This window comes from Lepisosteus oculatus, chromosome 7 (assembly GCF_040954835.1).
Source record: "Lepisosteus oculatus isolate fLepOcu1 chromosome 7, fLepOcu1.hap2, whole genome shotgun sequence".
Classification (NCBI taxonomy): domain Eukaryota; kingdom Metazoa; phylum Chordata; class Actinopteri; order Semionotiformes; family Lepisosteidae; genus Lepisosteus; species Lepisosteus oculatus.
Window position 1 is genome coordinate 665220 of NC_090702.1, and position 26740 is coordinate 691959.

The following is a 26740-nucleotide window of genomic DNA, read 5'->3' on the forward strand; positions in this document are numbered from 1 at the left end:
TGCGCTGCGCTCCGTTTGCCACCTCGTCAGCCCGCAGCGTCGTCAGGAGAGGGTCCTCGCTCCCGCCCGTGACCGCGGCTCTGCGTGGCTGCCCTGTGCGGGAGAGCCAGTGACACCGCAGACCACGTGTCCCGGTGACTGAATAAAAAAACCCAATTCACGTCGGTCCGGAGTGAGGAGGGGGAGGCGAACGTGTGTAAGGTTAATCATGGTGGCGTGGCGTGGGGGGGGGCTGTGAGTGATGGAGAAACGTGCACGAGGGAGGAGGGGAGGAAGGGGGGTGATGATGATGATGACGGAGGGACCCGGATGCTGATGCTGTCCTGGGTGAAGAATAGACGCGAGGAGCCGGAGAGCAGCGGCAGGGACGGACCGGCGGACACCGAGCACCGCAGCCCCGGAGACCAGGCGAGAGCGCTGCCGGCATGATGGGCGGACGAGCGCGGCCGTGATCTGCGCGGCGCAGGGAGACCGAGAGCAGCCGAGAGGCAGGCAGGCAGGCAGGGAGGAGGGAGGGCGGTGCGGAGGAGAGGCGCAGGAAGGATGCTGCTGAGCCCGGCATCCTAGAGGCAGCTCCGCTGTGGCGCTCAGAGCCGGGCGGGGGACCGAGGCCCCTCCAGCCGCGGCCCGCGGAGCCCGACGCGCCCCCACACCGCCGCCGGTACCGCCGGTGTCCCGGAGCCTCAGGGAGGGTCGCCGGCGACGGGAGCGCAGGGGCGGGGAGAGGTGGGAAGAGAGAGAGGAGGGGGGGCTGTACCGGCACATTTATTCCTTCGCGTTCGGCAGAAATGCCTTTGCGGTCCGTCCACGCGTGTCCGCAGGCGGGGGGGCGAGTGGGGCAGCCTGCTTTCGCTCTGTGACCCCCGCAGCCCGCAGCCCGCAGCCCGCAGCCCGGCGCGGCTCCTGATCCCTTTCACCTCTGTTGTGCTCTCGGCGTCGCCTCCCCGCCTCCCGGGTCTCCCCCGCTGTCACCTCCGCGGCCCGCCTGTCGTCCCCCACCCCTCCTCCTCCTCCTCCTCCCCCTCCCCTCACCCACCCACCTACCTACCTACCCCGGCCGGCCCAACATCCCGTCAGGAGCCTGGGGGACAGGACGCCCGGACTGCGCCGCTCTCGGCGCGTCTGCTGACGGCATGGTCCGGCGCTGTGTCGGACGGGAAGAGTCCGGCCGGTTCTAGGCCACGATAACGACACCCTCCCCACCCCCCCATCACCCCTCCTCCCCCCGGCCCGACATGTAACCCCGGACGGGTATCTGGAGCCTCTGACGCGCGTGTACGCGATTAGGTAGCCTGCTTCAGGTAGGGAGAAGAGCAAGCGAGCGAGAAGAAAAGACAGACAAACGACAACTACAACAACAACAACAACAACAACACCACAACCCATCCCAGCGCCGCCCCCCCCGCTGGAAGAGCCCGACCTTGCGGGTCCTGGCACCGGCGCTGCCGCCCGGCCGGCAGAGGAGGAGACTCGCAGCATGAGCGGCAAGGAGAGCTCGGGCCTCACGCAGTGCGCGCAGTATGTGGGGCCCTACCGCCTGGAGAAGACGCTGGGCAAGGGCCAGACGGGTAGGGGCCCCCGCCGGGGTTCGGGGGGGGACGGTTTCAGGATCGGATGAGACAGAGCGCTGTGCTGGGCCGCGGGGCTACTGCGGCGTGAGGTGATGAGGAGCTGCAGCCATTGTGTGTGTGGATAGAGGTGTGTGTTACTGTGTGTGGATAGAGGTGTGTGTTACTGTGTGTGTACAGAGGTGTGTGTATAGAGGTGTGTGTTACTGTGTGTGTACAGAGGTGTGTGTTACTGTGTGTGTGTATAGAGGTGTGTGTTACTGTGTGTATAGAGGTGTGTATTACTGTGTGTGTGTATAGAGGTGTGTGTTACTGTGTGTATAGAGGTGTGTATTACTGTGTGTGTGTATAGAGGTGTGTGTTACTGTGTGTGTACAGAGGTGTGTGTACAGAGGTGTGTGTTACTGTGTGTGTGTATAGAGGTGTGTGTTACTGTGTGTGGATAGAGGTGTGTGTATAGAGGTGTGTCTTACTGTGTGTCTGTATAGAGGTGTGTGTTACTGTGTGTGTGTTACTGTGTGTGGATAGAGGTGTGTGTTACTGTGTGTGGATAGAGGTGTGTGTTACTGTGTGTACAGAGGTGTGTGGTACTGTGTGTGTACAGAGGTGTGTGTTACTGTGTGTGGATAGAGGTGTGTGTTACTGTGTGTGTTACTGTGTGTGTATAGAGGTGTGTGTTACTGTGTGTGTGTACAGAGGTGTGTGTTACTGTGTGTGTGTACAGAGGTGTGTGGATAGAGGTGTGTGTTACTGTGTGTATAGAGGTGTGTGTTACTGTGTGTGTGAATAGAGGTGTGTCTTACTGTGTGTGGATAGAGGTACACAAGTCTATTCACACACACAGTAACACACACCTCTATACACACACACACAGTAATACACATCTCTATTCACACACAGTAACACACACCTCTATACACACACACAGTAACACACACCTCTATACACACACACAGTAATACACACCTCTATTCACAGACACAGTAACACACACCTCTATACACACAGTAACACACACAGTAACACACACCTCTATCCACACACAGTAACACACACCTCTGTACACACACACAGTAACACACCTCTATTCACACACAGTAACACACCTCTATCCACACACACAGTAACACACACAGTAACACACACCTCTATTCACAGACACAGTAACACACACCTCTTTACACACACACAGTAACACACACCTCTATTCACACATACAATAACACACTTCTATACGCAAACAGTAACACACTTCTATACACACACACACAAACACACACCTCTATTCACACACAGTAACACGGTTATTGTGAGTGTTAACAGAGGTGTGTTACTGTGTGTGTGTAGAGGTGTGTGTTTGTGTGTGTGAATAGAGTTGTGTTACTCTGTGTGTGTATAGAGGTGTGTTACTGTGTGTGTGTGTGTATAGAGGTGTGTGTTTGTGTGTGTGAATAGAGTTGTGTTACTCTGTGTGTGTATAGAGGTGTGTGTCACTGTATTTGAGTAGAGTGTTGTATTCCTTCTGGAGAGATGTGTGGTTATCTATGTCTGTAGCTGAGTTACATATTCTGTTGTACAGTCTGTACACTGATATACGTGTGCGCAAGAAAAGGTATGTGTGTAGGAAGATGTTGTAATGTTTCACGGTAAAGAGTACTAAATCACAGTGACCTCAATGTGCAGTGTACAAAAGCCCATGAAGACCAGAGTAAACAGTACAGTGCAGAGAGTGCAGTGAGATCAGGGTAAAAGCACAGTAAAGTGTAATATATCCCAGAGAGATGAGGTCTAAAGCACAGCACAGTAAACCCAACAGATATACAGAGATCGCCGGTCCAGTCTGGTCACACTGTACCCCTACAGTCCAGAGATCACCGGTCCAGTCTGGGTCACACTGTAACCCCACAGTCCAGAGATCACCGGTCCAGTCTGGGTCACACTGTACCCCTCCAGTCCAGAGATCACTGGTCCAGTCTGGGTCACACTGTACCCCCACAGTCCAGAGATCACTGGTCCAGTCTGGGTCACACTGTACCCCTACAGTCCAGAGATCGCCGGTCCAGTCTGGGTCACACTGTACCCCTACAGTCCAGAGATCGCCGGTCCAGTCTGGGTCACACTGTACCCCTCCAGTCCAGAGATCGCTGGTCCAGTCTGGGTCACACTGTACCCCTAAAGTCCAGAGATCACTGGTCCAGTCTGGGTTAGTCTGTACCCCTACAGTCCAGAGATCACTGGTCAAGTCTGGGTCACACTGTACCCCTACAGTCCAGAGATCACTGGTCCAGTCTGGGTCAGTCTGTACCCCTACAGTCCAGACATCACTGGTCCAGTCTGGGTCACACTGTAACCCTGCAGAGATCACTGGTCCAGTCTGGGTCACACTGGGCTAGTGTCCAGTCAGTGTGTCTGTATTAACCCCTTTCTCTCTCAGTGCAGATTTAAATCAGTGTGATTTAATCTCTCAGGGCTGGTGAAGCTGGGTGTTCACTGCATCACAGGACAAAAGGTGGCCATCAAGATTGTCAACAGAGAAAAGCTTTCAGAATCTGTCTTAATGAAGGTAATGCAAAAATAGTATGCTTAATCTTCGTCTTATTATTTTTACTCAATCTTAGGAAATATAGATATACAGAAGACAAGCTTTACATTCATAAGTAAATGTAAATATATAGAAAATGCAAAAATGAAATGCATAGAATCTACTTATAGTCTGTGTGGAGTTTACTGACACAGCCCAGTCCCGGTGCTCTAGAGATCAGACACTGACAGTGTGTGTGGAGTTTACTGACACGGCCCAGTCCCAGAGCTCTAGAGATCAGACACTGACGGTGTGTGTGGAGTTTACTGACACGGCCCAGTCCCAGAGCTCTAGAGATCAGACACTGACAGTGTGTGTGGAGTTTACTGACACGGCCCAGTCCCAGTGCTCTAGAGATCAGACACTGACAGTGTGTGTGGAGTTTACTGACACAGCCCAGTCCCAGTGCTCTAGAGATCAGACACTGACAGTGTGTGTGGAGTTTACTGACACAGCCCAGTCCCGGTGCTCTAGAGATCAGACACTGACAGTGTGTGTGGAGTTTACTGACACAGCCCAGTCCCAGAGCTCTAGAGATCAGACACTGACAGTGTGTGTGGAGTTTACTGACACGGCCCAGTCCCGGTGCTCTAGAGATCAGACACTGACAGTGTGTGTGGAGTTTACTGACACAGCCCAGTCCCAGTGCTCTAGAGATCAGACACTGACAGTGTGTGTGGAGTTTACTGACACGGCCCAGTCCTAGAGCTCTAGAGATCAGACACTGACAGTGTGTGTGGAGTTTACTGACACGGCCCAGTCCCGGTGCTCTAGAGATCAGACACTGACAGTGTGTGTGGAGTTTACTGACACGGCCCAGTCCTAGTGCTCTAGAGATCAGACACTGACAGTGTGTGTGGAGTTTACTGACACGGCCCAGTCCCAGAACTCTAGAGATCAGACACTGACAGTGTGTGTGGAGTTTACTGACACGGCCCAGTCCTAGTGCTCTAGAGATCAGACACTGACAGTGTGTGTGGAGTTTACTGACACAGCCCAGTCCCAGGGCTCTAGAGATCAGACACTGACAGTGTGTGTGGAGTTTACTGACACGGCCCAGTCCCAGAACTCTAGAGATCAGACACTGACAGTGTGTGTGGAGTTTACTGACACGGCCCAGTCCCAGAGCTCTAGAGATCAGACACTGACAGTGTGTGTGGAGTTTACTGACACGGCCCAGTCCCAGAGCTCTAGAGATCAGACACTGACAGTGTGTGTGGAGTTTACTGACACAGCCCAGTCCCGGTGCTCTAGAGATCAGACACTGACAGTGTGTGTGGAGTTTACTGACACAGCCCAGTCCCAGTGCTCTAGAGATCAGACACTGACAGTGTGTGTGGAGTTTACTGACACGGCCCAGTCCCAGAGCTCTAGAGATCAGACACTGACAGTGTGTGTGGAGTTTACTGACACAGCCCAGTCCCGGTGCTCTAGAGATCAGACACTGACAGTGTGTGGAGTTTACTGACACGGCCCAGTCCCAGAGCTCTAGAGATCAGACACTGACAGTGTGTGTGGAGTTTACTGACACGGCCCAGTCCCAGAGCTCTAGAGATCAGACACTGACAGTGTGTGTGGAGTTTACTGACACGGCCCAGTCCCAGAGCTCTAGAGATCAGACACTGACAGTGTGTGTGGAGTTTACTGACACGGCCCAGTCCCAGAGCTCTAGAGATCAGACACTGACAGTGTGTGGAGTTTACTGACACGGCCCAGTCCCAGAGCTCTAGAGATCAGACACTGACAGTGTGTGTGGAGTTTACTGACACGGCCCAGTCCCAGAGCTCTAGAGATCAGACACTGACAGTGTGTGTGGAGTTTACTGACACAGCCCAGTCCCAGAGCTCTAGAGATCAGACACTGACAGTGTGTGTGGAGTTTACTGACACGGCCCAGTCCCAGAGCTCTAGAGATCAGACACTGACAGTGTGTGTGGAGTTTACTGACACGGCCCAGTCCTAGAGCTCTAGAGATCAGACACTGACAGTGTGTGTGGAGTTTACTGACACGGCCCAGTCCCGGAGCTCTAGAGATCAGACACTGACAGTGTGTGTGGAGTTTACTGACACGGCCCAGTCCCGGTGCTCTAGAGATCAGACACTGACAGTGTGTGTGGAGTTTACTGACACGGCCCAGTCCCAGAGCTCTAGAGATCAGACACTGACAGTGTGTGTGGAGTTTACTGACACGGCCCAGTCCCAGAGCTCTAGAGATCAGACACTGACAGTGTGTGTGGAGTTTACTGACACGGCCCAGTCCCAGTGCTCTAGAGATCAGACACTGACAGTGTGTGTGGAGTTTACTGACACGGCCCAGTCCCAGAGCTCTAGAGATCAGACACTGACAGTGTGTGTGGAGTTTACTGACACGGCCCAGTCCCAGAGCTCTAGAGATCAGACACTGACAGTGTGTGTGGAGTTTACTGACACGGCCCAGTCCCAGAGCTCTAGAGATCAGACACTGACAGTGTGTGTGGAGTTTACTGACACGGTCCAGTCCCAGAGCTCTAGAGATCAGACACTGACAGTGTGTGTGGAGTTTACTGACACGGCCCAGTCCCAGAGCTCTAGAGATCAGACACTGACAGTCCATTTGGACTGATAGTCCATTTTAACAGTCTGCGTGGACAGTTCATTGAGTCCCTGTGCTCTAGATGACTTCTCCTGGTCTCTGTCGCTGTGCAGGTGGAGAGAGAGATTGCTATTCTGAAGCTGATTGAACATCCTCACGTGCTGAAGCTGCATGATGTTTATGAAAACAACAAGTATCTGTAAGTTCCTCAAGGGGCACAGAGTCCTGCTACTTCTGCTCATCCCTGCACGTCACCTCACAAGGGTCATTGCTTGAAAGCTGGGTTGTGGTTTGCTACAGTTGTAACTGATGTTTCATTCCAAAACTTTCTAATGATGATCACAGTTCACAGCAGAAGGGATGCCATTCATTTATTCCAACATCTCGCGAATCCCCCTCTGCAGTCCAGTCTGCAGTGTGTCAGTATTCGCCCCTCTCTCTCAGTGTTGATGGACTGCCTGTCTAATTCAGGTACCTGGTTCTGGAGCATGTGTCTGGGGGAGAGCTGTTTGACTACCTGGTGAAAAAGGGCCGGCTCACTCCCAAGGAAGCCAGGAAGTTCTTCCGACAGATAATCTCCGCCCTGGACTTCTGTCACAGTCACTCCATCTGGTGAGTGTGTGTGTGTCGGTGGGGGTGCGTTCCTTTAGTCCAGCTAGAGGGGGATGACATGCAGGGAAACGGAGAGACAGGACTATGGGGATTTGTTCCCAGAATCCGATCGGGAAGAGTTCCTGCAGCAGCAGGCTGTCAGATCTGCTGTACTGAATAACTGTTTGCTGCTGTAACTTCTTGAACAACTCGTTCCGTGTGAGAACAGCGGGACGACCCGTGATCCTGCCCGGGATGTCGGGAAATGGGTGGATGTTCCCTGCCATGTTTCACAGCTGGAATTCCTACCCTCTTCAGCTGGAATTTCAGCTGCGCGTGTTGACCGTTGCGCTACACGAGGAGCAAGGCCAACCTGAGCCTCCTTTCACCAGAACAGCCTAGATTGGCTTCTGCACAGAGCTCGTTCTCCAGTCCTGTCCGTTTGTCCCTCGCCTCTCCACTGGAGTGTCTCCGGCCAGCCGAGCAGCTCCTTCTGGGAGTCGGATTCTGGCACCCTTGGGATCTGGGGGAGTCCTGATTTATTCCGGACCTCCTGCTGAACCGTGCCGATGGTGCTGTTGCAGTGGTCTCGTGGGATTTGGCCTGGCGTGACCTGGGTGGGGTCAGAAACGCGGCCTTGGGCACCTCTTGGTCTGCGCTGGAAAAGAGACAAGTCGGACAGCCATTGCTTGTGAAGGGGCTCCATCGTCTTCCATCTTCTGGAGGCCGAGAAGCAAAGATCTCCTCTGTTCTGCTGTGTGATCTGTGCAGAACTGCGGGGATCCGTTTGTCAAGAACAGGCCGGTTCATCCCCAAACGGCCATTATAGTGAACAGTGGATCCCCCCTGCGTCGGCAGGCACACCCCAAGATGACCCCTGGACTCGACTGGAGTCGCAGGTCCCAGCAGTCAGGAGCTCCACATAATTGACGAGCCAGGATCCAGTGATCCAGCCAGAGGACATGAGGATACTCCCAAAAGATGCATCCGTTTCCCCGATCGGAAATTTCTCTCTCTCCGAGTGGCCTCCTCATGTTTTAACCCTTCGTGATTGCCTGCCGTGGCGAGAGACCCAGGTCAGAGTTCAGCAAGAGTCCCAGGTGCGAGCCGTGACCATCCAGTTAAAGAGCTGCTTCCCAGACCTTACGAACACTGGACAATCCTGAAGAAAAGAGGAAGAAACTATCGTCTGTCCATAGTTCACACATTGTCCACTTATCGTTTGGTCAGAGATCACCTATCATTCTCTCAGAACCCTCCCGTAGTTCGCCCATCGCCCATCATTCATCCATCGTTCGCCCATCATTCATCCATCGTTCGTCCATCATTCATCCATCGTTCGCCCATTATTCATCCATCGGTCGCCCCTCATTCACGCTCGCCCATCAGTCGCCCATCAATCGCCCTTAGGTCGCCCACCGTTCACATTCACCCATCGGTCGCGCATCGGTCGCCCATCATTCGCCCATCGGTCGCCCATCGTTCACGTTCACCCATCGGTCGCCCATCATTCACAGTCGCCCATCGGTCGCCCATCGGTCGCCCATCGGTCGCCCATCGGTCGCCCGTCGGTCGCCCGTCGTTGGCCCATCATTCACATTCGCCCATTGGTCATACACTGTCATCTGCCCGTAGTTCGCCCATCAATCGCCTACTCCATCCATCTCCCATCATTCACAAATACTCCTCCCATCCTTGCGCCCCTCATTTCGCCCGTCGCTCATACGTGGCCCTGAAATCGTTCGCCCGGCGTTCCCTCCACCTTCGCCCGTCTTCCCTCGTTCTGTCCGGCGCTCGGCTCGCACGCGGAGCCGGGCCCACGGCTGTCGTGATTCTCGCACAGAGTCTGCAGATGCTCACGCCCGGCGGGCCGGGTCGAATTGGACCCGAGAGACCTCGGGCGTCTTGCCGAAGCCGGAACGCGGGTCGCTTGTCCTCTCGCGTCTGTGCTCCGGGGCGCTCGTCGTGACGGCGTGACCCCGCGCGGATTGTAGTTCAGGGGGTCTGTGGGCTGAGGCGTAGCCCCTTCGGAGTGAAAGTGGCAGGAAAGTCGGCTGGAGATCTTGTCTGGCGGTCGGACCTGAGCCGGTTCAGCTCAGGCCCGCTGTTCCCAGTGGCGGTGCATCAGGGGGAGGGAATGTGGGAGGAGGGGAGGGCACGGACTGTAATGTCACCCCGTCCCTGCGGACGTCTCTCAGCCACAGGGACCTGAAGCCGGAGAACCTGCTGCTGGACGAGAAGAACAACATCCGGATCGCGGATTTCGGGATGGCCTCGCTGCAGGTGGGAGACAGCCTGCTGGAGACGAGCTGCGGGTGAGTCCAGCACGGAGGCCCGGGGCGCGTCTGTGCCCAGTTTCGCTCTCCTTGTTGTCGCAAGGCCGCTCCGCTGCCTGTGGCTGCGTTCGGTTTCCGACAGTAAATGAATGTTATTCATTGAGCTGTGTGTCCGTTGCCCCTGCAGGTCCCCACACTACGCCTGTCCCGAAGTTATCCGGGTGAGTCCCCCGACTGTGGTCCCTCATACTATGGGGAGAAGGTGGGGTTTTAACGTCCTGTGCGCCTGTCGCCCCATTTCGATGTGTCATCCTGCTGGCGAACCCCGTTTAGGAAATTCCAGAAGCGAGTTCAGGAACTCTATAAATCTCAGCTTTGTCTCTCCCCTGGCCCCGATCCAGCGGTTTCGGGGACACGTCTGGGAACCCCTTTCTGCATTTAATACCCTGATGGCGTTCTGTGCAGTACAGGACACACTGAGTTCTCTGACACACTGAGTTTTCAAGACAGGAGAGAGGCCTGTGTGTCCTTTGTCCTCTTACAGAAGAATCCATTTATAATTCTAGTACTGTCTTATATAGACAGGACCAGTGTGTGCAGAGCGTTAATGTCTCACTGTAGTGCAAGCAGGCCCAGTGTGTACAGAGCTGTAGTGAGTTACTGGTCACTGGTGCAAACAGACCCAGTGTGTACAGAGCTGTAGTGTCTCATTGTAGTGCACACAGACCCAGTGTGTACAGAGCTGTAGTGTCTCATTGTAGTGCATACAGACCCAGTGTGTACAGAGCTGTAGTGTCTCAGTGTGGTGCACAGACCCAGTTTGTACAGAGCTGTAGTGTCTCATTGTAGTGCAAACAGGCCCCGTGTGTACAGAGCTGTAGTGACTCACTGTGGTGCACAGGCCCTGTGTGTACAGAGCTGTAGTGACTCACTGTGGTGCACAGGCCCTGTGTGTACAGAGCTGTAGTGACTCACTGTGGTGCACAGGCCCCGTGTGTACAGAGCTGTAGTGACTCACTGTGGTGCACAGCCCAGATCTCACACACTTCCTCAAAGATTCGATGACGTGAACTGTAATGTGTGATATTGGTTTGCTGCTGCCATAAGAAGTGAATGATGCTGGTTGATGCCGTGTGCTGAAGAGCGCCCCCTTGTGCTGCAGGGGGAGAAGTACGACGGGCGGAGGGCGGACGTCTGGAGCTGCGGGGTCATCCTCTTCGCTCTGCTGGTGGTGAGATGACGTCGCTCTTTCTGTCCCCGTGTCTCTCTGCCTCCTCGTGTCTCGGTTCACGTCCCTCCCCTCAGCCGTCTCTCTGTCGCTCCGGCTGTTTCCCTGCCTCTCCGCGCGTCGGATCATCTCTCTCTGCCTCGCGCCCGTCTGTCCAGCTGCAGTGCTCTCTCTCTCTCTCCCTGCAGGGGGCGCTGCCGTTCGACCACGACAACCTGCGGCAGCTGCTGGAGAAAGTGAAGAGCGGCGTGTTCCACATGCCACACTTCATCCCCCCGGACTGCCAGTCCCTCCTGCGGGGCATGATCGAGGTCAACCCTGACAAGAGACTGACGGTGAGACAGGAGGGAGAGGGAGAGGGGCAGGGACAGGGAGAGGAGAGGGACAGGGAGAGGAGAGGGGAGAGAGATGGAGAGGGGCATGATCGAGGTCAACCCTGACAAGAGACTGACGGTGAGACAGAGGAGGGACAGGGACAGGGACAGGGAGAGGAGAGGGACAGGGAGAGGAGAGGGGAGAGAGATGGAGAGGGGCATGATCGAGGTCAACCCTGACAAGAGACTGACGGTGAGACAGAGGAGGGACAGGGACAGGGACAGGGAGAGGGGCAGGGACAGGGAGAGGAGAGGGACAGAGAGAGGGAGAGGGGCATGATCGAGGTCAACCCTGACAAGAGACTGACGGTGAGACAGAGGAGGGACAGGGAGAGGGGCAGAGACAGAGAGAGGGACAGAGAGAGGGACAGAGAGAGGGACAGAGAGAGGGAGAGGGGCATGATCGAGGTCAACCCCGACAAGAGACTGACGGTGAGACAGAGGAGGGACAGGGAGAGGGACAGGGAGAGGGACAGGGAGAGGGGACAGAGAGAGAGGAGAGGGACAGAGAGAGGGAGAGGAGAGAGAGGTGAGAGGAGAGGGACAGAGAGAGGTGAGAGGAGAGGGACAGAGAGAGGAGAGGGACAGAGAGAGGGAGAGGAGAGAGGGGAGAGAGAGGGGGAGGGGCATGATCGAGGTCAACCCTGACAAGAGACTGACGGTGAGACAGAGGAGGGACAGGGAGAGGGGCAGAGACAGGGAGAGGAGAGGGACAGGGACAGGGAGAGGGACAGGGAGAGAGGAGAGGGACAGAGAGAGGGAGAGGGGCATGATCGAGGTCAACCCTGACAAGAGACTGACGGTGAGACAGAGGAGGGGCAGGGAGAGGGAGAGGAGAGGGACAGGGAGAGGAGAGGGGAGAGAGAGGGAGAGGGGAGAGAGAGAGGAGAGGGACAGGGAGAGGAGAGGGACAGAGAGAGGGAGAGGAGAGAGGAGAGAGAGAGGGGAGAGGGGCATGATCGAGGTCAACCCTGACAAGAGACTGACGGTGAGACAGAGGGACATGTAAATATTTTATATGTCTTTGTTGTAAACGTCTGTAGATTTTATTTTACTTCTATTTTTTGTTTTGTTCCATGATTTTATTATTTTCATTCGCTTTGGCAACACTGATTGTACCCATCGGTCATGCTAATAAAGCACCTTGAAAAATACAGCATTTAATTGAGAGAGAGGAGAGGGGCAGAGACAGGGAGAGGGAGAGAGGGAGAGGAGAGAGAGAGAGAGGAGAAGGGGGACAGAGACAGGGAAAGAGTATTCTATTTCAAGTGGAGATTAAATTAATCGATATTTCTACTTCTGTTCTCTCTTTTTTAAAGCTGGAAGAAATTCAGAAGCATTCCTGGTATTTGTGAGTATGGATTTTAATATTCTTGTTCTGCGTACATACCAGTGTGACCCAGACTGGACCGGCGATCTCTGGACTGTAGGGGTACAGTGTGACCCAGACTGGACCGGCGATCTCTGGACTGTAGGGGTACAGTGTGACCCAGACTGGACCGGCGATCTCTGGACTGTAGGGGTACAGTGTGACCCAGACTGGACCAGCGATCTCTGGACTGTAGGGGTACAGTGTGACCCAGACTGGACCAGTGATCTCTGGACTGTAGGGGCACAGTGTGACCCAGACTGGACCAGCAATCTCTGGACTGTGGGGTTACAGTGTGACCTAGACTGGATCGGTGATCTCTGGTCTGTAGGGTGACCCAGAATCTACTAGTGATCTCTGAGTAGATCACACTGTATTGTTATTGAGAGGCTGGCTCACTGTCTGTTCCTCAGGCTGGGACAGGAGATCACACACTGTATTATTATTATTGAGAGATAGGCTCACTGTCTGTTCCTCAGGCTGGGACAGGAGATCACACACTGTATTATTATTATTGAGAGACGGGCTCACTGTCTGTTCCTCAGGCTGGGACAGGAGATCACACACTGTATTATTATTATTGAGAGACAGGCTCACTGTCTGTTCCTCAGGCTGGGACAGGAGATCACACACTGTATTATTATTATTGAGAGACAGGCTCACTGTCTGTTCCTCAGGCTGGGACAGGAGATCACACACTGTATTATTATTACTGAGAGACAGGCTCACTGTCTGTTCCTCAGGCTGGGACAGGAGATCACACACTGTATTATTATTATTGAGAGACAGGCTCACTGTCTGTTCCTCAGGCTGGGACAGGAGATCACACACTGTATTATTATTATTGAGAGACAGGCTCACTGTCTGTTCCTCAGGCTGGGACAGGAGATCACACACTGTATCATTATTATTGAGAGACGGGCTCACTGTCTGTTCCTCAGGCTGGGACAGGAGATCACACACTGTATTATTATTATTGAGAGACAGGCTCACTGTCTGTTCCTCAGGCTGGGACAGGAGATCACACACTGTATTATTATTATTGAGAGACAGGCTCACTGTCTGTTCCTCAGGCTGGGACAGGAGATCACACACTGTATTATTATTATTGAGAGACAGGCTCACTGTCTGTTCCTCAGGCTGGGACAGGAGATCACACACTGTATTATTATTATTGAGAGACAGGCTCACTGTCTGTTCCTCAGGCTGGGACAGGAGATCACACACTGTATTATTATTATTGAGAGACAGGCTCACTGTCTGTTCCTCAGGCTGGGACAGGAGATCACACACTGTATTATTATTATTGAGAGACAGGCTCACTGTCTGTTCCTCAGGCTGGGACAGGAGATCACACACTGTATTATTATTATTGAGAGACGGGCTCACTGTCTGTTCCTCAGGCTGGGACAGGAGATCACACACTGTATTATTATTATTGAGAGATAGGCTCACTGTCTGTTCCTCAGGCTGGGACAGGAGATCACACACTGTATTATTATTATTGAGAGACAGACTCACTGTTCCTCAGGCTGGGACAGGAGATCACACACTGTATTATTATTATTGAGAGACGGGCTCACTGTCTGTTCCTCAGGCTGGGACAGGAGATCACACACTGTATTATTATTATTGAGAGATAGGCTCACTGTCTGTTCCTCAGGCTGGGACAGGAGATCACACACTGTATTATTATTATTGAGAGACGGGCTCACTGTCTGTTCCTCAGGCTGGGACAGGAGGTCACACACTGTATTATTATTATTGAGAGACAGGCTCACTGGTCCTCAGGCTGGGACAGGAGATCACACACTGTATTATTATTATTGAGAGACAGGCTCACTGTGTCTCAGGCTGGGACAGGAGATCACACACTGTATTATTATTATTGAGAGACAGGCTCACTGTCTGTTCCTCAGGCTGGGACAGGAGATCACACACTGTATTATTATTATTGAGAGATGGGCTCACTGTCTGTTCCTCAGGCTGGGACAGGAGATCACACACTGTATTATTATTATTGAGAGACGGGCTCACTGTCTGTTCCTCAGGCTGGGACAGGAGATCACACACTGTATTATTATTATTGAGAGACGGGCTCACTGTCTGTTCCTCAGGCTGGGACAGGAGATCACACACTGTATTATTATTATTGAGAGACGGGCTCACTGTCTGTTCCTCAGGCTGGGACAGGAGATCACACACTGTATTATTATTACTGAGAGACGGGCTCACTGGTCCTCAGGCTGTGTCAGGAGATCACACACTGTATTATTATTATTGAGAGACGGGCTCACTGTCTGTTCCTCAGGCTGGGACAGGAGATCACACACTGTATTATTATTACTGAGAGACAGGCTCACTATCTGTTCCTCAAGCTGGGACAGGAGATCACACACTGTATTATTATTATTGAAAGACAGGCTCACTGTCTGTTCCTCAGGCTGGGACAGGAGATCACACACTGTATTATTATTACAGAGAGACAGGCTCACTGGTCCTCAGGCTGTGTCAGGAGATCACACACTGTATTATTATTATTGAGAGACGGGCTCACTGTCTGTTCCTCAGGCTGGGACAGGAGATCACACACTGTATTATTATTACTGAGAGACAGGCTCACTGTCTGTTCCTCAGGCTGGGACAGGAGATCACACACTGTATTATTATTATTGAGAGATAGGCTCACTGTCTGTTCCTCAGGCTGGGACAGGAGATCACACACTGTATTATTATTATTGAGAGACGGGCTCACTGTCTGTTCCTCAGGCTGGGACAGGAGGTCACACACTGTATTATTATTATTGAGAGACAGGCTCACTGTCTGTTCCTCAGGCTGGGACAGGAGATCACACACTGTATTATTATTATTGAGAGACGGGCTCACTGGTCCTCAGGCTGTGTCAGGAGATCACACACTGTATTATTATTATTGAGAGACAGGCTCACTGTCTGTTCCTCAGGCTGGGACAGGAGATCACACACTGTATTATTATTACTGAGAGACGGGCTCACTGGTCCTCAGGCTGTGTCAGGAGGTCCCTTGCTGTCTCTCTCCCCCCAGGGGCAGCAGGAACGAGCCCTGCCCCGAGCAGCCCCCCCCCCGCCGGGTGGCCCTGCAGAGGATCGTGTCCCTGACGGAGCTGGACCCGGACGTGCTGGAGAGCATGCACTCCCTGGGCTGCTTCCGGGACCGGGGCAAGCTGACCCGAGACCTGCAGTGCGAGGAGTGAGTGACCGCTGGCGGACAGAGGGACAGAGGAGAGGGGAGGGTGTTAGAGGTGGACACTGGGGGTCAGTCCTGACGAGGGTGTTAGAGGTGGACACTGGGGGGTCAGTCCTGACGAGGGTGTTAGAGGTGGACACTGGGGGTCAGTCCTGACGAGGGTGTTAGAGGTGGACATGGGGGTCAGTCCTGACGAGGGTGTTAGAGGTGGACACTGGGGGTCAGTCCTGATGAGGGTGTTAGAGGTGGACACTGGGGGTCAGTCCTGACGAGGGTGTTAGAGGTGGACACTGGGGTCAGTGCTGTGTGTTAAGTGAACTCTGTGGGCACTGGGGTCAGTGTTGTGTGTTAAGTGCCTACTGTGGACACTGGGGTCAGTGCTGTGTGTTAAGTGAACTCTGTGGACACTGGGGTCAGTGCTGTGTGTTAAGTGAACTCTGTGGGCACTGGGGTCAGTGTTGTGTGTTAAGTGCCTACTGTGGACACTGGGGTCAGTGCTGTGTGTTAAGTGCCCCCTGTGGTTCCTCTGTCTCAGGGACAATCAGGAGAAGATGATCTATTACCTCCTGCTGGATCGCAAGGAGAGGTACCCCAGCTGTGAGGACGAGGACCTACCCCCCCGCAACGACATCGGTGAGCCCCCCCGTCTGTCTGTCCCCCGTCTGTCTGTCTCCCGTCTGTCTGCCTGTCTCCCCGTCTCTCTACCTGTCTGTCTGTCTGTCTCCCCGTCTCTCTACCTGTCTGACTGTCTCCCTATCTCTCTACCTGTCTGTCTGTCTGTCTCCTTGTATGTCTGTCCCCCGTCTGGCTGTCTCCCTGTCTCTCTACCTGTCTGCCTGTCCCCCGTCTCTCAGTTCAGTCCAGTTCATTGTCCTCTGCACCACTGCAGTGAGATGCTTATTTTGCACGTGTGCCCCCATACAAACACGTCAAGGAAACCCCACGAACATGAGCACCGCCAAGCCCTCAGTGTGGGCCAGCGGTGGGGTGGACTTCAGTGATCCGACAGCTCGAGGGGACGGGCTCTCTGGATCCGGAAGTTCGTGCCTTCCTGCTCCTGTAACGCTGACCGCAGGGAAGGTGGGGGAATAGTGAGGAACCAGGGTGACTGGTGTCCCGAGCGAAACACTTCCAGCCTTCCTGAGGCAGCGAGCAGGAAACATGTCTGAGCCAGAGGGGAGACCTGGGCTGGCCTGATCACCCCCTGGAAGGGCTTCCGGTCAGACAGCTGCTGCCGAACCCCACTGTACCCCCCGATAGCGCACCTGGAACATGTGGTCAGGACAGCTGAAGACAGACACTATTTCTATCAGCAGAAAAGTCTGCCTGCCTGCCTGTCTGCCTGCCTGCCTGTCTCTCTCTTACACGGCTCTCGCCCGTCTGCCCCCCCAGACCCCCCCAGGAAGCGAGTGGACTCCCCCATGCTGACCCGCCACGGCCGCTGCCGCCCGGAGAGGAAGTCCATGGAGGTCCTGAGCGTCACGGACCAGGGCTCGCCCACTCCGCCCCGCCGGGCCCTGGACACGGCCCAGCACAGCCAGAGGTACCGGGAGGGCAGGGGGCAGGGGCAGGGGCAGGGGACAGGGGACAGGGGACAGGGGACAGGGGACAGGGGACAGGGGACAGGGGGCCGGGGGCCGGGGGCCGGGGCAGGGGCAGGGCCAAGGGGCCGGGGGCCGGGGGCCGGGGGCCGGGGACAGGGGGCAGGAGCAGGAGCAGGAGCAGGAGCAGGGGCCGGGGGCCGGGGGCAGGGGACCGGGGGCAGGGGGCAGGAGACAGGGGGCAGGAGACAGGGGGCCGGTGCTGGGGGCAGGGGACGGGGGCCGGGGACAGGAGGCAGGGGGCAGGCGACAGGGGGCCGGCGACGGGGCAGGGGCAGGGGACGGGGGCCGGTGCTGGGGGCAGGGGACAGGGGGCAGGGGACAGGGGGCAGGGGGCAGGGGCAGGGGGCCGGGGGCAGGGGGCCGGGGGCCGGGGCAGGAGCCGGGGGCCGGGGGCAGGAGCAGGAGCAGGAGCAGGAGCAGGGGCCGGGGGCCGGGGGCCGGGGGCAGGGGGCCGGGGCAGGGGCAGGAGCCGGGGGCCGGGGGCAGGAGCAGGAGCAGGAGCGGGAGCAGGGGCCGGGGGCAGGGGACCGGGGGCAGGGGGCAGGGGCAGGGGCTGACTGTAAGCTTGCCCTGTGTTTTCCCCAGGTCTCGCTCCGTCAGTGGGGCCTCCACAGGACTGTCCTCCAGCCCGCTCAGCAGCCCCAGGGTAAGTTACTGTCGGCCAACACACGCCTCCCGACTGGCCCTGCTGGACACGCTGACACGCCGAGACAGACACAGACGGACATAAGGACACGCAGACGTTTCCACGGCGTGAAGCCGTGGAATGATTTCGTCTCAGCCCCTTGGTAGTTACGGCCATTGAGGTGCTGAGGCCTGTGTCCCCTGCAGCTGGTACAGGGCGTCTGATCTGGGCCCGTACGGAGGGGGCTTGATCAATATCTGTCCAGATATGTCAGAGCCCCCACACTGACCGGTACAGGTCATCTGCTAGGCTCGAACCCCTGCCTCTTGACAGTCCAGAAAAGCGGCCACAACAGAGCGTACACCACTGCACTACGGTATACCACGGTAGTTTCTGTCGGGAGCAGGTCTGCACTGTGATGACGCTGCGACAGAGCCGTAGTCTGTACCTGCTGTCCAAGACGGCACTCGAGGCCCGGTTCAGCGGCGTGCGCTGGTGCCGGCTCGGAGCCCTTCGTTCACTCATGCATTTCCACCCATTCATCCAGTCAGTCAGTCATTCATTCATTCATTCATTCTCCGACCCCTCCCTCCCTCCCTCCCTCCCCGCCCCTCCTGCCCTCATCCAATCCCAGAGCCCCGTTTTCACCTTCAGCCAATCGGATGTTGCCGCCGCCTCCGCCCAGCCCAAGGACCCCCCCAAGGCCGCGACGCTGCCTCCGCCCCCCCCCCCTTCCTCTTCCTCCTCCTCCTCCTCCCCCTCCTCCGCCAGGGCCGGCCAGCGCGCGCCGGACCCCAAAACCCAGACCCTGCCGGCCTCCTGCAAGGCCAGCGAGCGGCCCCCCCTGCAGTCCATGAAGTCCCTGCCCCTGCGGGAGCCGGCGGGGCCCCCCTCCTCGCCCTCGCCCTCGCCGCTCCTCTCCCCCGTACCCCGCTTCTTCTTCTTCCCGCCCCCCTCCGTCCTCAAGACCGTCACCAAGTGCGTCTACCCGAACCCCTCTCACCCCTCTCACCCCTCTCACCCTCCCGCTCTGTCGCAGGTCACCCCTCACGGCTCCCCCCGCGCCAGCCCGCTCCCCACGCCCCTGGGCACCCCCGTGCACGCGCCCCCACCCTCCTCCTCCTCCTCCTCCTCCTCCTCGCGGGCGGAAGGCGCCGGGGCCGGCAGCGGCTCCCTGTCCCTCACCCCCCCCTCCAGCCCCGGCAGCATGGCGGCCAGCAGCTCGGCCCACTGGAGGAGCCGGCTCAACTCCTTCAAGAACAACCTGCTGGGCTCCCCGCGGTTCCACCGGCGCAAGCTGCAGGGTGAGGAGCCCCTGTCTGTCTCCCTCTCCCGGTGTGTCTGTCTCCCTCTCCCGGTGTGTCTGTCTCCCTCTCCCGGTGTGTCTGTCTGGCTCCTGGTGTGTGTCTCCCTCTCTCTCCCGGTGCGTCTGTCTCTCCTGCTGTGTCTGTCTGTCTCCCTCTCCCGGTGTGTCTGTCTCCCTCTCCCGGTGTGTCTGTCTCCCTCTCCCGGTGTGTGTCTCCCTCTCCCGGTGTGTGTCTCCCTCTCTCTCCCAGTGCGTCTGTCTCTCCTGCTGTGTCTGTCTGTCTCCTTCTCTCCTGGTGTGCGTCTATCTGTTCTCTGACAAGGGGATCGTTCTCTGTGACGGTGGTAATGACGAGGGGATCGTTCTCTGTGGCGGTAATGACGAAGGGATCGTTCTCTGTGGCGGTAATGACGAGGGGATCGTTCTCTGTGACGGTGGTAATGACGAGGGGATCGTTCTCTGTGACGGTGGTAATGACGAGGGGATCGTTCTCTGTGATGGTGGTAATGATGAGGGGATCGTTCTCTGTGATGGTGGTAATGACGAGGGGATCGTTCTCTGTGACGGTGGTAATGACGAGGGGATCGTTCTCTGTGACGGTGGTAATGACGAGGGGATCGTTCTCTGTGATGGCGGTAATGACGAGGGGATCGTTCTCTGTGGCGGTAATGACGAGGGGATCGTTCTCTGTGACGGTGGTAATGACGAGGGGATCGTTCTCTGTGACGGTGGTAATGACGAGGGGATCGTTCTCTGTGACGGTAATGACGAGGGGATCGTTCTCTGTGACGGTGGTAATGACGAGGGGATCGTTCTCTGTGACGGTGGTAATGAAGAGGGGATCGTTCTCTGTGACGGTGGTAATGACGAGGGGATCGTTCTCTGTGACGGTGGTAATGAAGAGGGGATCGTTCTCTGTGACGGTGGTAATGACGAGGGGATCGTTCTCTGTGACGGTAATGACGAGGGGATCGTTCTCTGTGACGGTGGTAATGACGAGGGGATCGTTCTCTGTGACGGTAATGACGAGGGGATCGTTCTCTGTGACGGTGGTAATGACGAGGGGATCGTTCTCTGTGACGGTGGTAATGAAGAGGGGATCGTTCTCTGTGACGGTGGTAATGAAGAGGGGATCGTTCTCTGTGACGGTAATGACGAGGGGATCGTTCTCTGTGACGGTGGTAATGACGAGGGGATCGTTCTCTGTGATGGTGGTAATGACTAGGGGATCGTTCTCTGTGGCGGTAATGATGAGGGGATCGTTCTCTGTGATGGTGGTAATGACGAGGGGATCGTTCTCTGTGATGGTGGTAATGACGAGGGGATCGTTCTCTGTTGCGGAAATGACGAGGGGATCGTTCTCTGTGACGGTGGTAATGACGAGGGGATCGTTCTCTGTGACGGTGGTAATGAGGAGGGGATCGTTCTCTGTGACAGTAATGATGAGGGGATCGTTCTCTGTGATGGTGGTAATGACGAGGGGATCGTTCTCTGTGATGGTGGTAATGACGAGGGGATCGTTCTCTGTGACGGTAATGACAAGGGGATCGTTCTCTGTGACGGTAATGACGAGGGGATCGTTCTCTGTGACGGTGGTAATGAGGAGGGGATCGTTCTCTGTGACAGTAATGATGAGGGGATCGTTCTCTGTGATGGTGGTAATGACGAGGGGATCGTTCTCTGTGACGGTAATGACGAGAGGATCGTTCTCTGTGATGGTGGTAATGACGAGGGGATCGTTCTCTGTGATGGTGGTAATGACGAGGGGATCGTTCTCTGTGACGGTGGTAATGAGGAGGGGATCGTTCTCTGTGACAGTATTGATGAGGGGATCGTTCTCTGTGATGGTGGTAATGACGAGGGGATCGTTCTCTGTGACGGTAATGACGAGGGGATCGTTCTCTGTGATGGTGGTAATGACGAGGGGATCGTTCTCTGTGACGGTAATGACGAGGGGATCGTTCTCTGTGATGGTGGTAATGACGAGGGGATCGTTCTCTGTGACGGTGGTAATGAGGAGGGGATCGTTCTCTGTGACAGTATTGATGAGGGGATCGTTCTCTGTGATGGTGGTAATGACGAGGGGATCGTTCTCTGTGACGGTAATGACGAGGGGATCGTTCTCTGTGATGGTGGTAATGACGAGGGGATCGTTCTCTGTGACGGTAATGACGAGGGGATCGTTCTCTGTGACGGTAATGACGAGGGGATCGTTCTCTGTGATGGTGGTAATGACGAGGGGATCGTTCTCTGTGATGGTGGTAATGACGAGGGGATCGTTCTCTGTGATGGTGGTAATGACGAGGGGATCGTTCTCTGTGACGGTAATGACGAGGGGATCGTTCTCTGTGACGGTGGTAATGACGAGGGGCTCGTTCTCTGTGACGGTGGTAATGACGAGGGGCTCGTTCTCTGTGATGGTGGTAATGACGAGGGGATCGTTCTCTGTGATGGTGGTAATGACGAGGGGATCGTTCTCTGTGGCGGTAATGATGAGGGGATCGTTCTCTGTGGCGGTAATGAAGAGGGGATCGTTCTCTGTGACGGTGGTAATGAAGAGGGGATCGTTCTCTGTGATGGTGGTAATGACGAGGGGATCGTTCTCTGTGATGGTGGTAATGACGAGGGGATCGTTCTCTGTGATGGTGGTAATGACGAGGGGATCGTTCTCTGTGATGGTGGTAATGACGAGGGGATCGTTCTCTGTGGCGGTAATGATGAGGGGATCGTTCTCTGTGGCGGTAATGAAGAGGGGATCGTTCTCTGTGACGGTGGTAATGACGAGGGGATCGTTCTCTGTGATGGTGGTAATGAGGAGGGGATCGTTCTCTGTGACGGTGGTAATGACGAGGGGATCGTTCTCTGTGACGGTGGTAATGACGAGGGGATCGTTCTCTGTGACGGTAATGAAAGAGGATTGTTCTCTCTTGCAGTAATGATGAAAACTTAGTCATTTCTAATGCTTTTTGTTGTTTTTTCCTCTCAATCTTTCAGTGCCAACATCGGAGGATATGTCCAGCTTGACTCCAGAGTCCAGTCCAGAGTGAGTTTTGTATTGTAGTGTCCAGTCTACCAGTGTGTGTGTATTAACCCCTCTCTCTCTCAGTGCGGTGTTAGTGTACTGTAGTGTCAGGTCAGCATGTCTGTATTAACCCCTCTCTCTCTCAGTGCAGTGTTAATGTACTGGAGTGTCCAGTCAGTTTGTGTGTGTATTAACCCCCCTCTCAGTCAGTATGCTTCTACTAATCCCTCTCTTTCTTGTCTCACTCAGACTAGCAAAGAAGTCTTGGTTTGGTAACTTCATCAGTTTAGAGAAGGAGGAGCAGATCTTTGTGGTGATCAGAGATAAACCACTCAGCTCCATCAAAGCTGACATTGTGCACGCCTTCCTTTCAGTAAGTCTCTCTGCCATCCCATCCTCACTCAGTCTCTTGCTTTTCTCTCCAGGACTCTCTCAGTGACTTCTTTATCAGTGCAGTGTTCATGTACTGGAGTGTCCAGTCAGTGTGTCTATATGAACCCCTCTCTCTCTCAGTGCAGTGTTCATGTACTGGAGTGTCCAGTCAGTGTGTCTGTATGAACCCCTCTCTCTCTCTCAGTGCAGTGTTAATGTACTGGAGTGTCCAGTCAGTGTGTCTGTATTAACCCCTCTCTCTCTCAGTGCAGTGTTCATGTACTGGAGTGTCCAGTCAGTGTGTGTGTATGAACCCCCCTCTCTCTTTCCTCTTTCAGATCCCCTCCCTCAGTCACAGTGTCATCTCTCAGACCAGTTTTCGGGCGGAGTACAAGTCCTCCGGTGGTCCATCAGTCTTCCAGAAGCCTGTGAAATTCCAGGTGGACATCTCTTACTCGGAGGGCGAGAGGGAGAGGGAGAGGGAGAGGGAAGGCAAGAGAGAGAGTGGGATCTACAGCGTCACCTTCACCCTGCTGTCAGGTAGGGAGCTGGTCAGGGGCGCGAGTCCAGTCTGCTCTCCCGGTCCTGCTGCCTAAGATCTGCTGATTAAGGGCTTCACTCCATCAAGCACCAGGCTCCACACAGTGGACAGTAGATTCCTCTATCTCTGTGGAAGAAGACCAGGCTCCACACAGTGGACAGTAGATTCCTCTAACTCTGTGGAGGTGTAGCACCACATCTGTGGAGTGGCAAGACATTCACTCAGCATAAAAATCTTGGAATGGCAGGGACACTGATTGATATTAACGGGACCAGTGATATGTAATGAAATGTACAACAGAGTAGACATGTGAAACTACAGCCCTGAGCCTGTGTGTCTGTGTGCACAGGACCCAGTCGCAGGTTCAAGAGGGTGGTGGAGACGATTCAGGCTCAGCTGCTCAGCACCCATGACCAACCCTCTGTACAGGCACTGGCTGGTGAGTCTGTACAGCCCTGTTAATGTTCGTGTACTGGAGTGTCCAGTCAGTGTGTGTGTATTAACCCCTCTCTCTCTCAGTGCAGTGTTCATGTACTGGAGTGTCCAGTCAGTGTGTCTGTATTAACCCCTCTCTCTCTCAGTGCAGTGTTCATGTACTGGAGTGTCCAGTCAGTGTGTCTGTATTAACCCCTCTCTCTCTCAGTGCAGTGTTCATGTACTGGAGTGTCCAGTCAGTGTGTGTGTATTAACCCCTCTCTCTCTCAGTGCAGTGTTCATGTACTGGAGTGTCCAGTCAGTGTGTGTGTATGAACCCCTCTCTCTCTCAGTGCAGTGTTCATGTACTGGAGTGTCCAGTCAGTGTGTGTGTATTAACCCCTCTCTCTCTCAGCGCAGTGTTCATGTACTGGAGTGTCCAGTCAGTGTGTGTGTATTATCCCCTCTCTCTCTCAGTGCAGTGTTAATGTACTGGAGTGTCCAGTCAGTGTGTCTGTATTAACCCCTCTCTCTCTCAGTGCAGTGTTAATGTACTGGAGTGTCCAGTCAGTGTGTCTGTATTAACCCCCCTCTCTCTCAGTGCAGTGTTCATGTACTGGAGTGTCCAGTCAGTGTGTCTGTATTAACCCCTCTCTCTCTCAGTGCAGTATTCATGTACTGGAGTGTCCAGTCAGTGTGTCTGTATGAACCCCTCTCTCTCTCAGTGCAGTGTTCATGTACTGGAGTGTCCAGTCAGTGTGTGTGTATTAACCCCTCTCTCTCAGTGCAGTGTTCATGTACTGGAGTGTCCAGTCAGTGTGTCTGTATGAACCCCTCTCTCTCTCAGTGCAGTGTTAATGTACTGGAGTGTCCAGTCAGTGTGTGTGTATTAACCCCTCTCTCTCTCAGTGCAGTGTTCATGTACTGGAGTGTCCAGTCAGTGTGTCTGTATTAACCCCTCTCTCTCTCAGTGCAGTATTCATGTACTGGAGTGTCCAGTCAGTGTGTCTGTATGAACCCCTCTCTCTCTCAGTGCAGTGTTCATGTACTGGAGTGTCCAGTCAGTGTGTGTGTATTAACCCCTCTCTCTCAGTGCAGTGTTCATGTACTGGAGTGTCCAGTCAGTGTGTCTGTATGAACCCCTCTCTCTCTCAGTGCAGTGTTAATGTACTGGAGTGTCCAGTCAGTGTGTGTGTATTAACCCCTCTCTCTCTCAGTGCAGTGTTCATGTACTGGAGTGTCCAGTCAGTGTGTCTGTATTAACCCCTCTCTCTCTCAGTGCAGTGTTCATGTACTGGAGTGTCCAGTCAGTGTGTGTGTATTAACCCCTCTCTCTCTCAGTGCAGTGTTCATGTACTGGAGTGTCCAGTCAGTGTGTCTGTATGAACCCCTCTCTCTCTCAGTGCAGTGTTCATGTACTGGAGTGTCCAGTCAGTGTGTGTGTATTAACCCCTCTCTCTCTCAGTGCAGTGTTCATGTACTGGAGTGTCCAGTCAGTGTGTCTGTATGAACCCCTCTCTCTCTCAGTGCAGTGTTCATGTACTGGAGTGTCCAGTCAGTGTGTGTGTATTAACCCCTCTCTCTCTCAGTGCAGTGTTCATGTACTGGAGTGTCCAGTCAGTGTGTGTGTATTAACCCCTCTCTCTCTCAGTGCAGTGTTCATGTACTGGAGTGTCCAGTCAGTGTGTCTGTATGAACCCCTCTCTCTCTCAGTGCAGTGTTCATGTACTGGAGTGTCCAGTCAGTGTGTCTGTATTAACCCCTCTCTCTGTATCAGATGAGAAGAACGGTCAGTTGTCCCGGGTGCCTCCTGGAACTCCCACTCGTCAGAACTCCCGCCGGTCGGAGGGGGACTTAGGAGGCGGGTCGGGTCTGCAGCGCCGAGGGTCTGGGAAGGACAAGACCCGCCTGCTCCCGTCCAACGGCACCCAGTCGCAGCCTTAGCAACGGGTCGCTGGAGGAAGGATCGCCTTGGCGACGGGGATCGCCTTGGCGACGGGGCCCACAGAGAAAAACCACGGAGCCCCCCCTCTCCCCTCACCCCCCTCTTACAGAGAAAGACGGAGCGATCGGCGATCTGCAGCGGCCTGGCCGCGGACCGAGATCGGGAGGTGACCCCTCCCCCCGAATCAAGGACCCCACGGAAATTCGGCGATGGGGCGCTCTGACTCCCCGCCCCCATCGCTGCCCGCTTGTGCGTCTGCAGGACACACTGGGGACCCCATCCCCCGTCGTGGGGCGACTGCACTGTACTGCACCCCTCAACGAGCAGGACGGCGCCAGAGACTGAAGACGGGAGAAAAGCCAAATGAGCAGGGCCTGCTGACCTGCGCCCTCTGACCCCTGACCCCTGACCCCCAGCACCTCCATGACTGAGGGGCGTCACACCCTGCCCCTGGAAGGCCGGGTGTCTTGGGGTCTGTCGTCAATTAAGTCATTATTGCGTCAATTGGGATGAATTCCTGCTCAAAGACAGGCCTGGAGACGAGGCGCCCCTTGCGCCCGGGCGAACGTCTCGCCTCTCTTCCCCGGGGGCGCGAGAGGAAGGCGCCAGCGTGGCGGCGCGGGCCGCGGGGCACTTCCGGGCGTGACCACAGGGGGGCAGTGTCCTCCGCGGGGCTGCCGGGCTCGGGCTGTGGGCAGAGCGCCCCCGGTGGCCACTCTGTGAGTCCAGTCCAGGCCCCCCGTCCTGCCCCGCGGCCCCGCCAGCAGGACGTCATCCAGCTCCCCTGGGCTCGGGGGCCCCCTGGCTGCGCCCCCTTCCCTGACCCGGGCTTCTGCCCCCCACTCCGCGGTCTTCAGGGGCGCCGTGGTCAGGATCAGAAAGGGGAGCCGCCGGACACTGCGGTCAGTGCAGGACCGACGCAGCGCAGTATCGACGAGCCGCTGGACACTGCGGTCAGTGCAGGACAGAGGCGGCGCAGTGTGGACGAGCCGCCGGACACTGCGGTCAGTGCAGGACAGAGGCGGCGCAGTGTGGACGAGCCGCCGGACACTGGTCAGCGCAGGACAGAGGCGGCGAAGTGTGGACGAGCCGCCGGACACTGCGGTCAGTGCAGGACAGAGGCGGCG

At 55.4% G+C, this 26740-nt stretch overlaps 1 protein-coding gene across 2 annotated transcripts; it reads left to right on the top strand.

Annotated features, from left to right (window-relative positions):
* The first annotated feature begins 222 nt into the window (after positions 1–222).
* Positions 223–26232, top strand: brsk1b (BR serine/threonine kinase 1b). Of its 2 annotated transcripts, none has more exons than XM_069191778.1 (19): positions 223–1568; positions 4037–4131; positions 6834–6919; positions 7192–7332; positions 9510–9626; positions 9775–9808; positions 10750–10818; positions 11004–11150; positions 12509–12540; positions 15623–15787; positions 16320–16417; positions 17177–17327; positions 17974–18034; positions 18648–19317; positions 22314–22362; positions 22591–22714; positions 23052–23253; positions 23604–23693; positions 25446–26232. In XM_069191778.1, the coding sequence occupies exons 1-19, from the start codon at positions 1478–1480 to the stop codon at positions 25610–25612; spliced, it is 2589 nt and encodes an 862-aa protein (XP_069047879.1). In that variant the 5' UTR covers positions 223–1477; the 3' UTR covers positions 25613–26232. The 2 variants fall into 2 exon arrangements, with proteins under 2 accessions (XP_069047879.1, XP_069047880.1); XM_069191779.1 differs by having other exon boundaries at positions 225–1568; positions 19053–19317.
* Positions 26233–26740: the final 508 nt, after the last annotated feature.

Excerpts from the sequence above, each read along its gene's own strand:
- brsk1b (XM_069191778.1), top strand. The coding sequence starts at position 1,478 with ATGAGCGGCAAGGAGAGCTCGGGCCTCACGCAGTGCGCGCAGTATGTG. Across the intron at positions 7,333-9,509 it reads TGTCACAGTCACTCCATCTG|CCACAGGGACCTGAAGCCGG; the intron begins GTGAGTGTGTGT and ends GACGTCTCTCAG. Across the intron at positions 9,627-9,774 it reads CTGCTGGAGACGAGCTGCGG|GTCCCCACACTACGCCTGTC; the intron begins GTGAGTCCAGCA and ends TTGCCCCTGCAG.